This window comes from Otolemur garnettii, unplaced genomic scaffold (genome assembly GCF_000181295.1).
Source record: "Otolemur garnettii isolate 467f Iridium unplaced genomic scaffold, OtoGar3 scaffold00013, whole genome shotgun sequence".
NCBI lineage: Eukaryota > Metazoa > Chordata > Mammalia > Primates > Galagidae > Otolemur > Otolemur garnettii.
The window spans coordinates 17,103,901-17,117,913 of record NW_003852408.1 but is presented as its reverse complement, the minus strand read 5'-3'; the positions used below and the strand labels follow the sequence as shown (position 1 = coordinate 17,117,913).

Here is a 14,013-nt window from a genome sequence, read left to right as displayed (position 1 = left end):
GAGATGAAAACTGTGGGCAGCGCGGGCAGGCTGAGAGCAAGAGGTACTGGGAACATCCTTCAGTGCCTGCCTCCATCTGTGACAAATGTGCCACTTTCCTGTGCATTTAGGATGCCGTTTAGGACATGCTGTTATCTTACATGCCACCAAGAAAGAAACCTCATGACCAAATAAATCACAACACTGTCAAATGCATGCTAATTTCAGAGGCTTTAAAAAGTAAAAAAAAAGAAAGTCCATGTTTTAGAATTAAGAAAATATGAATAATTGATCAAATAGAAAATATGAATGATTGATAGTCTGATCATCTAGACCTCATTCAATGCTACCTTCTGGTAACACAGCATTGAATGAGGTCTAGATGATCAGACTCAGAGTGTAAGGGATTGGGCCCAAGTGCACCTGGCTGGTAGAGCTGGACGACAAAACCTGATAGCTCGGTTTCAGGTTCAGTGATCTTCTGCTGTCTAAACTTTCACCCAAGACAAGGTGGTTACATTTTGAACGTAGATGCCCACCTAAGGAAGATACAGAGCTTCCAAACAGAAACTGGTTCACTGTAAAAACAGCCTTTTCTTTTCCTTTCTTTTCTAGAAAAGACTCTTTTGTATGCTTTGATAGTTTCTGGTGACATGTATATACGCTTTCAGAGGAGTGCCATGTTCAAACACAAAAATAATACAGTGTGTGTGTAATGTATGTATACATGTTCACATTTATGTTTATATATACTGTACACATATATTATGCGCACACACGTGTACGTGTATATATATACACACCTATATACTTATTTACTATTTCTATCACAAGAAATATTTTAAAATATTTTTATTCTGAAATAGAAAAAAACTAAATTTCTATTAATATTACAATTTTCCACTTCTGAGTTTTCCTTTAATCTGTGAAGATTCCCTTCTGAATACCAGGAAACTGAAAAAGAAATCTAAGGTAGGGCCTTGCCGCCAAAATGAGAGTCCAGGGCGTGGATTCAGGTTTCTAAATTGGAATTAGGAAACCACTGCAAACACTCCTGAATATGATAGGACTCAAACTAGCTGATGAGACATTTACCAAATTGTAACTGAAATATGACAATGCAACTGCGAAGATCAACCAGAATTCAAATAGAAAATGTCGTCGGCTTCTTACCTACATTTCTGTGACAGCCCTGGAAGGCTGATACTGAACTTACAGAACTGTGAAGCGGTGACTTGTGTCTTGAAAGGAGACACAGCAATTGCCCAGCAGCACTGGCAAAGTAAATCTGAAGAGGACAAGGGGACTAACAGGTTGCTCTAACCTCATTATTTCAGGTTTTTCAGCCTGGCCTCGCAATAATTACCACACCCGAACTTTGAAATGTTTCATCTTTCTTTTCACTCCATGAGGAAGGAGGGGAACAGACTCACTCTGGGATGAGCCGATGAAATAAGTCTACTCAGAATCTAAAAACCACACAATACTTTATCATAAATTCTAAAAAGAAGTAAGATATTTTGGATTTGGGCTTAATGATGAAGAACGCACCCAGGAAGACAGCAAGCTTAACACTCCTGGTCCTGACTGCCACTGTGATGTTTTTATTAACCTAACCAGAAGCATAACATGAAATTCTCAATGTCTATAAATCAGGAATCAGAGGAAAATGGAGACGGTAATTGAAGGAAACAAGCTGTCCTGGAAAGAGAATTGTCTTTGTGAAAGCGGAAACAAGCCACGTATCTGTTTATGTCTGCGTCTACGTTTGGATCCATTTACTTCTCATGCCAGCGATCTTCCTGCCTTAATCATCATCATTATTGTTATTATTTAAACACTCTCTGTTAGATCCTAAGTTACATAGGCAAAAATGAGCAAAAATTATTCTTAGGACTGTAATTACATGCATAGTTCATTTAGAGTTATTCATCTTTTGTTTTTCATGGAGGCACTTATTAACTGTTGTGTCACCTCTTGAGAAAACAAAATATTGCCTTATCAGCCCACTGGGTGATTTGTAAAATATTTTTCTTTCCATCTAATTTATAAGGGATGTATTAGGCTTTCTGAGTTTACATAGGCATGATGAAATTCATAGCAATTGATTGTTCTGTTGCTATGGAATATTATATTCCTAAGAAGAAGAAACTCTCAACATACCTCATGAAGCCGGAGGTCTTTCTCATAAACAAGCTTTTTTACAAAAGCAGCTATGAACACAACCCAGGCAACCATCAGCACGATGGGAAGAGAATAAGAGACACTGGTTAGGAAGCTGTAAAATGAACAAAAAAATCCAGTGACCAAATTGAATGTCACATTTGAAGACTATAATACAAGAACACACTCCTTACAGTGAAATTACACTCCTGTTTTGAAATCGAAAAGAACGAGTCACCCCATTATTTATGAAATGTGAATGTGACTTAAGCGTGGGCCCACGAGGGTACAACAGCAGCTCTCGATCCTTAGATAAAGTTGCCATATTGTTTAAATTGTTTGACTCTGGTCTGTCTGGGAAAATAATTATTATATAGATATAATTGCAAGGCTCGAAACCTTTCTGCCTGAGCTAAATTTTCATCCAAAAGGCAAATTTGAAATTGGATGATGATTGGTTTATCTAACTAAAAGCTCTATCTTCCAAAATTACTGTATGTATTTACTCTTAGGAAGCTCATAGTTATTATTAAACTAAATTTTCCAAGATGAAATAAAACCCAAAACATTTCATTTAAAATGTGGACAAAGAACCTGGACTCCTCAAAGTAATGCTCTGGGAGAGGAGATGTTTCATAAAGGGTATAGAAGTGTCTTTTCCGATCATATGCTAAACTGGAGGATCACTGGGTCACCCCATCAGTCTCCAGGTGCATTCTCCAGGGTCCTACCCATGACACCTGAAGTTCAAATGCAGTGGTTCTTAAAGCTGATCGCATTGGAAGCACCTGGAGAGCTTATTAAAGCACAAACTCCTGTGCTCCACCCATAAGCTTTGATTTATTACATCTAGGAGAGGACCAGGAATTTGCATTTTAAACAACTTCGCAGGTGATGCTGACGCTGCAGGTTCCATAACAGCCACTGTTCTGATAATTGCCCCTCTTCTATGGACCAAAGCTAAGGCAATAGTTTTCGAAGTTGATCTGTTTGGGATATTGGGCTCTACGGAAGCTTTGACTTGGAGAAAGGTCACGAGGCCATTTCCTTTTATTCTATAAGGCTGAGAATTTCCCCCATGCCTCCCAAGAAGAATGCAATATTAATGAAACGTGGCATCACTGCCTTCACGCTCAACCTAGCATGCAGAAGCATATCGTCATCAGAGAAACGAGTGTTTTGTGGTGGGGAAACAGGGAAAGTTGGGGCCATATCCAATTTTTTTATTTCCTGGGAAACTGTCTGCCATGGAGTAGGAGCTGAAAGAGTACTTATCAAATGAATTTTGTTTTGGTCCGGGTCCAGCCTTGATGCTGTTTCTAGGTCTAGAATTAAGCAAAGGCCCTCATTCATTAGTGACAAATTCCCTGAAATGTTTCTTCTCAATGACTGTACATTTCAGGTTTGGTCTAGTCTGTGGGCGAAAACACTGGTCTTATCATCAGAAGGACTGTGTAGTCCCAGCTATATACCCTTGAGCAAGTTACTTAACCTATTATTTCTGCTCTCATGTACCTTATGAGTCTTTTTTGTGCAAAACAAATGAAATAATAGATGTGAAAGCACTGTGTGTGCCACGAAGAGTTTATACTCTTTGTTTATTATGACCACTCTCCCATTCTTCAAAGAACACTGAGAAGTCATTTTAGACAGAGAAGATTACCAGCCAATGAAGTGATAGTACATGACGGTTTCAGACGGCACCTATTTATCTCACAGAGTTGATCGATACATGGTCAAGATTTCTTTCATCCCCTTTTCCTTAAAATTGACCCCGTGTTCAGATTTTTATCAAATTTGGGAGATTTGGAAGGGATTTTATGATTATCTTGTTCATCTCCCACATTAGACAAGAGTCAGATCAGCAGACAGTGGGTATGTCCAAGTCATGCAGCATTGGACTCAGCTCTAGAGGCCAGTTCTCCCTGCTCAGGGGCCAGGGTTCTGGCAGAGGTAGAGTTATGAGAAAGGAAACATAACTTATTTGGCAAGCACTATGTCATCATTTTGGTAACAATGAGCAGCTAAGAAGGGGCTGTGGCTATCCTGTGGGCCCTTTCCCAGAAACCAGCATGGGGCAAAGCTTTGGTGAATTATCCCTTTCATTTGATACCTCTGAATGAATGAACTGAAGTGACCTCTCAAAAAAGTAATAGCATTCACAAGGGCTGAAAGCACACACACTTACTTGTCTTTCATGAAGCAGGGATAAGGAATTGCTTGGACCTGGACTGCTATTTCCTGTGAGTTTCTTCCAGTTTGCAATTCCACAATTGCTCTTTCAATACTATCCTGTAAATAAATAAAAGCCCTGCCATAGATCTGGTTGTGTGATGGAGAATTGTGAGGCCCTGGGGCCCAAATCTTGGTTCTTAAGCTTCTTGTGGTCTGCGCAGTCTTGAGACTCATGCGGATGGTGTATCTTACGACAGGAGGCAGAAAGACATTTTCAGAGTCATAGCCTCTGTGCCAACTTCTGTTAGAAGGAAGCTTAAAAATAACACCTAAAAATAAAATGGCAACAACAGCAGAAAGGTTACTTTATAGTTGACATTATTCATTGTTTGGAGGGTACACATAGGGGGCAGCCAAACAGTCATCTGAGTTAGTGATGTGACAGTAGGTTCAGGCTCTTAATTTACAGGAAGGATGGTTAATTGGAGGTGTCAACCTCAGGGATTCGGAGCTAAGAGAGAGAGTCTAACTATATTTAAGAATATAATCACAAAACGAAGTGGCCAGATTAAATACATCATGCTAAGCCACTTATTAAAATAAAAAAACCCACTTTTATAATGAATAATCTTGATGGATAATGAGGATGGACTCAACTTCACCCTGTAACTATGTGATCCTTTTCATTTTTAATTTTTAACTACACTAACAACATCAGACATACTTAGATAACACAGTTGGCTGACTACATGAAAGCCTCTCAATTCTAAAGACATCAGAGGGGGTAATGACCCCCAGACGACTTTTCTGAGTTCCTGATGAAAGAGGTGAGGGAAGAATTTGGCCAATTTTAGTATAAAGAGGTCAAATCCTAAAAGAATAGCACTTACTTCCAAAGAGTTCATTGCTTTTGTAGAGCCTTTTGGCTTCTCTCTCCATTTCATCTATGGTTTTTGCTGCCTGAATACGGTCATATAATACACAAGAGGAAATATTTACTGTCAGGGAAGATAGTGTGTTCAGCTGATCAATGATGTCAATGTTGTTCTCTAATTTTGTCCGTAAAGCATCTAAAGAAGCAAAACAAAAGAGACAAAAATCATATTACAAGACAAAAAACATAGGACACAATACTGTTTTTTAGGGAATAAACATTACACTACATTAAAGTCAGGCTGTAGAATTTACTCTAAAAACATCTATTACTCTCCACCCAGTAAAATGTGTCCGCATAAGCAAATATTCACGGAGCAGAGGAGCTAGATACAAATACGGTAAACCCAGGTTCAAAGAAAGATGCAAGCTAAAAATACACTCTGTCACTATCTAATTAATAAAGGAAACAAGGTGAATAATTTTTAAAGCCTACGTATATGTAGTTAGTAAGAAAATCATAAGTATAAACTAGAGAGGCGATGTCAGAGGAAACCAGGAAGAAGTACCCGCTTTGTACCAGAAATGTGAATGTACAAATTGAAACAAGGGAAGGTCTGTATAGAACGTCTAGAACAACTAAACTATATTCTTCGATAGGCTGAGCTTCAGAAACATTTCAAATACTTAAGAACACATGCCACCCAGTTGCAACCTTCGAATATTATTTGACTTAAAACCTTCAGTGAGTTACTTCTTTTATATCTGTATACATCTAGACGGATGTAAATCTTCAAAATGATGAAGATTTTATTTTAGGTAATTACTCTGGAAGAAAGAGGATTTCATTCCTCCTCAATGTCATGATTCCTTGTGAGAAAATCAACCGGGACAAAGGGTAAATAAGAAACTGCAAGTTAACAAATCATTTGGCCAATTAAATTTTTACTGGCTTGGTCATCACGAATATGGAGAAGGCTGCGAATATCATAAATCTCTCCTCACAGAATCCAGACATGTCTCTTACATGGTACAAAACAAGACTAAATTTCTCACAGAGGGCAACGTCTTAAATGCGTCTCTCATTAGAATTTAAAGTGAAATGTTTTACTAGATGCAGATGGTGGGGGAGGGGTAAATTGCGGTCGAAGAGTGGCCTCCAGTGGCCGCTGGAAACCAACACACCACCAAGTGATTCCTTAGAAATGCTGCTAGACTGAATCATAGAAACCTCTTTGGGGGTTCAATGCCCCCTGAATTTGAAATATACAATTTTTTAGATATTAAGTTACATAGATAATTAAACAAGTATCAAGTGTCACTGTTGTCATTTTAATCTTGTTTTAAATTCTGAGCCTCGCCTCCCATCTTAAAAGTTAGGAATGAATGACAGAATTTATATAAGAACTTTATAGCTTATCCCTGATATTTTGATCAAATAGTTCCTCACCCCAATGGTTCTTATGGAGAATAAATCCAATAATACCTTTCTTTAATCAAACTGGGTTGACTATCATAATATATATACAATTGGAGGCATAATTCCTCGCCCCTGGTTTACAACCTTAATCTTTTACGTCCCAGCAGTGCTGGGGAGGAGGAGAGGCATTTGCTTTGCTACTGCCAGACTCTGATGCTCTCCATCCGTTTCTCAGACCCGTGGTTGCATAGCAACAGGGAATCCGACGCAGCCTGAATGAGATGACTTGCATCCGTTAGGCTGAAGGTGGGGATGTGGCAGAGGAACGCATAGGTTCACACAGCCGCCTTTGATCCTCTGCAGCCTGTTCCTTTCTAAGTGACCGTATGAGGAGAACCCAACCTTGAATACTGATTTTATTTTCTTTCAAGTCTCCCCGTCACCTGTGTTTTGCTTGTGCTAACTCTGTCATCTTTTCCAATTGCATTCTGGGTTAATCAAGTGATACGAAGGCCCACGAAGATAAAAATGTTAAATGTAGCCAGAAATAAATAATTTCATTTTCTCTCATCCTTAAGGATTTGATTTCCATCAAGTTACTAGAAAAACAAAAAAAGTGCTGCCATACTTCCAACACCCTCCCTGAAATTGATGAAAAAACTACACAGACACGGAGTATAGTGCATGATAATTCTTGAAACCACCTGCGGATACCGAGGCGGCCTTACAGTCGGCTCTGCTGATAATTGTAGGACTAACTGGGAAGAAATGGATGGATGCGTCTAGGGCCTCAATTTTCTTAAAACTAGCTAGAAAGTAAATACAGGAGGAAAGGAAAAGTGACACAGATCAACATTTTTCACATTTCTGACATGACTGGGGAGTAGAAGTTTCGTGAATCTGGACTCACCGAGTTCGTCTATCTGTTTCAACAGTTCAACAGCATCAAGTCCCACGGAGAATTTTATAAAAACTTGCACAAAGGGGTTCCTTAGAGTATTCTGACAAATGATAATAGAGAATTAGTTTCGATGCAGGAAGAAAACACGTTTAACATTGTCTCTTTAAAAACAATGACAGTGAAGTGAAGTAAGCACCCTTGTGTGTTATCCATCCACCATCTTGCAAAGGCTCACCCACAAATCCTGAGACAAAAAGAGATGATTGGCGTCTGGAAATGACCTGAAAGGCGGGGCTTTTGTTTGTCTATACATAAAATTGGTCAGCGTGCTAAACTGGCCAGATACAACTATAATTATCAACATTACGATATTATATTTGCTTTAACAGATGGTTTGGGTGTAGCTATGTTTACTTTTTTATATAGACTATGCACAATGTTGTGGTTTGTGGTTGAATTTTGTTCAACTGAAACAATTAAAAACAACTTTTTAAAAATTGTAATTTCTATTTGACATCATGACTGATTTGTATTCCAGGCCTAATACTTCCCATCTGTAGATTACCTTCCTGTAAAGTAGAGATGAATGACTCATTTCATCAGAACAGTCAAAATAACTTATCATAACATTATTTTGTAGTGCAGCATGTACAACTCTGTCAATATGAAAGACTAAATTGGTGATAAACTTTAAATTAATCTATATCCATGGAAAGACTGAAAGAAAAATTTAAATTGCTCCAATCAGCCTCCCTCCACCCATCCCCAAGGGTACAAGTGAATCTTTCTAAGAGTAGAATATAATCGTCGTAACATAATAACTAAGAAAATGACATAAAGACTATGTTAACCAGCTTGATGAAAATATTTCAAGTTGTATATGCAAACACCACATTGTACCCCATATTGCATTAATGCACACAGCTATCATTTAATAAAAAAAAATTTAATTGCTTTAAAATCTAAAGGCTTTTTTATAGCTATATTCCAAATTAGAAGAATTTCTCCACGTACCACCACAGGAGTACTGGTAACTAATATTTATTGAGCTCGTGCTATGTGCTGGGTTTACAGCATTGAACTTCACTTTCTCACTTAGTATTCAACAACACCTTGAGGTAAGTGCTATTATATGCATCGATGAAAACCGTAGGGCTAAAGAAGCTACAGGAATTCTCCTAAGGACGCACAATTGCTGAGGGACAAGGAAAAAAGTTGAAGAGGGAGAATGCAACTCAATTAAAGAAATGTTTTTTCCTGTGATATGTTGATTCATGGCCCATGTAGTATGTAAGCTAGGCTTAATTAAGTTGATTGTCCTTTTAGAACAAAGTTTGATACCACTTATTCTTTCCTTCTTACCAATATTTGCCATTTTATGTTGCAGATGAACAACTAAGAATAGCATTTATCATTAAAGCATATACCTAATATAATTAATCAGCTAGATCCATAGCTGCTGAGGGCTCTAAAAGTAGCGGCTCATGCCTGTAACCCCAGCAGTCTGAGCGGCAGGTGGATGGCTTAAGCTCAGGAGTTTGAGATCAGTCTGAGCAACAGCGAGACCTCCATCTCCACTAAAAACAGAAAGACTAGTTGGGCATTGTGTGGGGGCACTTGTAGCCCCAGCTATTTGAGAGGCTGAGGCAAGAGGATCGCTTAAGCCCAAGAGTTGGAGGTTGCTGTCAGCTGTGACACCACGGCACTCTACCCACAGTGACAGCTTGAGACTCTGTCTCAAAATAAAAAAGAAAAAAAATGTAGTAGAGTAGTTGGCTGCATGCACACTGATGAAACTATTATGCCCTGTTAATTCAAGCACGCTAGCTAACAAAACTTATCTTAATAAAATAATATGTGGCTTTTTTTTCTCTTTGACAGAAAATATGTTTTAGGAGAAAAGACCCATCTACCACTCAGAAAAATACATTTGCCAAAAGTAGCTTTTGTTATCTGAGCTTTTGTTATCTAGAAAAGGCATGCTTAAAATCAGACCCAAAAGCTAACAGTAAATTGTGCATAAGATGTTTGATGAAAAGTTTATTTTCTATTTACTAAATGTATTAAACATCTATTTTAGAAATTTGTTTTATCATTTATAACAAAATTCAGGTTGTAATTGTAACTGTACACTAATTGCTAGTCAGAACAAAAACTAAGTACCTTTGAGGTACAATTTTTCAGTTCTTCTGACCAACTTGTGTCATTTAATATCCTTTATTCTATGTTTAACTTCCTGAGCCTGATCATTAAGAAGAGCTTTTTTTCCTGCAAAAATATTCTAGGATTCCATCAATTTTCCAAGGGCCCCTCTTTGATATGCAAGCCAGTCTCTCTTGAAGGTCCTAGACAGTCATCATTCTTGCCAACTTTCTTTTCTTCAACTGATGACTGGGCTAACTCCGCTGCTCAATCTCCACTTGTCGATAGCTGCTTTTGTGATTGGAACATGTCAGCCAAAGTATTTGCATCATCTTCGGAAAATCTCGCATCTTTTACAAGAACTGCAAATTACACTTTTCAACTAGTGTATATTGGATTTGAGTTGTACTGTCAAATCTTCACACTGGAGTGAGCATGAAGGATTGTTTGAGTAGGCACTAAATTTTGAAGAGGCTAATTTGTCTCATCATGATAACTTTTATTTCCTTGGGTGGCTTTGAACTGAAGACAATTAGATAACTAATGAGACTACCTTGTGTCCAAAGGTTAAAATAAATTTGGTACCTTTTTAATACATATTTCATATATCCCCCCTCCCCAGAATTCCTACATCCTCCAGAATATTAGAATTTTGGGAATTCTGGTTTAGTTAAAATAGCAAAGGAAAGTAATTTGAAAGAGAGAAATAAATAACATAAGCATATTTTAGAGCATTTTACTTTTGGAAAACTAATTTATATCACTAGTGCTGTCTCTAGATCAACTTGTAAGATGTGTTATCTCTGAATTACAGACGGAATTTACAGTATAAGAGGTGAGGATGTCACCCATGAACGTGAGTGACATATCTGTTATTCTGTCTCAGACCCTTTCTCTTGAAAGAGAGGCAATATGTCTGCGTGCATTCTCAGTTACTATCTGCCCAAGCCCATTTACATAACGAAGGTGATAAAAGTCTCAAGGAATTATAATCCCTGGTAAGGTGAATGACAGAACCATCTCATACCTGGAGCACTGGAATTGCCTGGTTTAACAGGTGGAAGGAATTCATGAAAAGTGGTGACTTATCCATCCACTCTTGAGATTTTTCTCTTAATTCCGCCAGCTGCCTTAGCGTTACATTGGACTTAAAGACAAAAAAAAAACAAAAGAAACCGGATCCGTTAGTATTTCGCCTATCTTTAAAAAAGGTATCTGAAGGTTGATTTGTTACATACCTACAAAAAAACAGTTCTAAAAGGTAGACTTTGTAAAAAATACTATCAGAAATTTCCCACATGGTTGAAAGTTTAAAATGAAACCTTTTTACAGAGTTAAGATCATGTTTTAAAATTCTGGGAAATTTGGAATTTGCTTCATGTCCACAAGTGAATTTACAGCTAAAATGTAAACATGACTTCTGGAGTTCTCACAAGTTTTTCATTTTTACCCATGATACACTTAACTTTTCTACTAAAGAAACATCTTAGTTCAAGGAATTAAGAAGGATATTCTCACATCTTTCTGGTAGGAATGGATGTTATAGGCTTTTGGGGAAGCAATGACAAGAGCTATTAAATTAAAATACAATATTCTTCAATCCCTCAGTCCTGGACATTCATCTACCTGAAATAAATACCACTACGTAAAACCACACGCACAGGAATGTTAGTTGCCGTGTTGTTTACAAAAACACTGGAAACTAGAGGAACGCCCAACAATGGAGGATTGGATGACTAAATTTCATGTTATGAAGAAAATTGCCATCTTTAAAAATGATTAATTGGGCAGCACCTGTGGCTCAAAGGAGTGGGGCGCCGGCCCCATGTGCTGGAGGTGGTGGGTTCAAACCCGGCCCCAGCCAAAAACTGCAAAATAAATAAATAAATAAATAAATGATCAATTAAATGATACCTATTGGAAGGAAAGAATTTCCACAATGTGTTCTTGTGTGAGAAAGGCAACATGTAGAAAAATCTTATAAAGCAATCTTATTTATTTATTTATTTGAGACAGAGTCTTGCTATGTTGCCCCTGGTAGAGTGTCAGGGCGTTACAGCTCACAGCAACCTTAAACTCTTGGGCTTAAGCGATTCTCTTGCCTCAGCCTCCCAAGTAGCTGGGACTACAGGTGGCCGCCACAACACCCAGCTACTTTTTTTGTTGCAGTTGTCATTGTTGTCTTAGCTGGCCCGGCCAGGTTCTAATCTGCCAGCCTCGGTGGTGTACGTGGCCGGCACCCTACCCACTGAGCTTCACGTGCCACCAAAGCAATCTTATTTTAATAACGCAAACAATGGGCAAAGAGCTGCCAATGAATGTGTATGTGGTAAAATAATCAAAGAAGGATTGCAGGAATGTAAGTTGTGGAAAGACATATTCAAATGCTAACATATATTAGTTTATGTGGAGAAGAGTAGGATCAAGAAAGGAGAAAAAGGGAACAGAAAAGCCAGGCAGAAAGGAAAGAAAAAAAGACCACATAGGAAATAAGCATACAGAGGCCAAGGTGGTGGATGGCTTGAGATCAGGAGTTCCAGACCATCCTGAGCAATAGCCAGACCCCCATGTCTACTAAAGACAGAAAAACTAGCTGCGTATTGTGGGGGAAAATTATAGTCCCAGCTACTGGGGAAGCTGAGGCAAAAGGATCACTTGAGCCCAAGAGTTTGAGGTTGCTGTGAGCTGTGATGGCACAGCACTCTAGCCTGGGACAATAGAGTGAGACTCTATCTCAACGAAAATAATGATACTAATAAATGGAAAAGAAATGAAAAGAAACATACATATAACTTCATTTATGAAAAATTATGTAGAAATATATAGTTAATAAAGCAAATAAGATATTAAATCCAAAACAATAAAAGCAAAGAACATTCAGTGGTGATCTCCTATCCATTTTATAAAGACCTAAAAATGATGATTGCATTAATGTACACAGTTATGCTATAAGAAATAATTAAAAAAAGAGTTAAAAAAAAGACCTAAACATAATGTTACATTCACATAAACTATAATTTCATGACCCAGGAATAGTGAAGCAGAGATCTTTTTTTCCCACTTTATATCATTTTAAAAGTATTAAGTGTATAATTCAAATCACTAAAGTCAACTTGAAAAGTAGGAGAAAAATGCTATTATGATTAAATGAGGCAGTAAATAAGAATGGTTACTATTAATAATGTCTTTCTCCGTGTCTGTCTTCTACATACATACGAGATGTTAAATTGTACAACTAAATAAAAAGCGAAGAATCTCTACCTCGGGGATTGCTCTTGTTCAAACTAGTTACACGGTGTCCAATATTATTTTTTCCAGCACGATCATTTTTACATACTTTGAAAGTTAGACACCGGTTGTAGGAAACTTTTCTGCCTTTCGAGATAAATTGAAAAATCTGAGGTCCTGCTTCAACTAACCTCATTCCCAAGTGTCAACATGGTTCACTTCCCTTCAAAGGGCTACCGTGCAGTCTATAGACTTGCACATAGCCAAGGCAGAAGCTGGGAATTATCCAGAACTTCAGAAAGCCCAGGGTAATGACCATGGCAAGATACAAAGAAACCAGAGTTAGCTGAAGTAAATTTGGCTGTTGACTACTTTAAAAATCGTCTCAATACTCAAAATAGAAACTTGGAGTTATAATTGCCAAACCTTTTCCATTATTGCCTTTGTAGCCGGGTTGTATGGTGCATATAAAATCCTTCCCAGCAGCATCGGTTTCAAGAAAGCCCAAATCACAGGTCCCGCAGGCATGTTAATGATGTCTTTGTAAAGAGAGAAGCAAAATGGTGCTGGAAGGAATAAAGCAAAATAGAACTACTTAACGGACGGATTTCAAACCCAGTTCCTCGTGCTAAATTGACACAGATAATTCTTATCACACCCCAAAACACACGCCGTAGCGCTCCTTACATTAGTAACAGATGTGAGGCATCTGGTATCAAAGTGAGAAAGCTTAGTAACAAATCTTTTTTAGGTGAGAAAGTTTAGCCCCATAAGCAAGCCCAGGATAAGTGACAGCGTTTTGCCGAGAGGAGGGAGCATGATGGAAAGCCACGTTTCAGAATTGCCAACAGATCCATTTCACCAGCATTTAATTTTCTAGAACTACACAAAATCCTACTACTAGGATAGTACCGGATACAGCAGAGCCATTTAATAAATGTTTGGTGAATGAGTAAGGGAGTCACCCCCGTTGCTACCCCAGACAGCCATATATTGACAGAGCTTGCTGGTCACATTTCCCGTCTCCAAGTTTATAGATCAAGTAAACGACTTTGATGTGCTACTAAACATTTATGATTCTGCCGCATTTCTGCAGCTCTCTCTACCAGGTGTGATATAAATTTCTAATTCT

At 38.1% G+C, this 14,013-nt stretch overlaps 1 protein-coding gene across 1 annotated transcript in view; it reads right to left on the bottom strand.

Moving 5' to 3' along the window:
- Nucleotides 1-14,013, bottom strand: part of ABCA12 (ATP binding cassette subfamily A member 12) — a 174,594-nt gene that overhangs the window by 52,595 nt on the left and 107,986 nt on the right. Inside the window, exons 18-23 of the mRNA XM_003784975.1 lie at nucleotides 13,308-13,447; nucleotides 10,681-10,800; nucleotides 7,521-7,611; nucleotides 5,208-5,387; nucleotides 4,331-4,646; nucleotides 2,143-2,257 (exon numbers count right to left, since the gene is read on the bottom strand). Of these exons, the coding sequence (XP_003785023.1) occupies nucleotides 2,143-2,257; nucleotides 4,331-4,646; nucleotides 5,208-5,387; nucleotides 7,521-7,611; nucleotides 10,681-10,800; nucleotides 13,308-13,447 (962 nt within the window). The remainder of the gene's footprint in view (nucleotides 1-2,142; nucleotides 2,258-4,330; nucleotides 4,647-5,207; nucleotides 5,388-7,520; nucleotides 7,612-10,680; nucleotides 10,801-13,307; nucleotides 13,448-14,013) is intronic.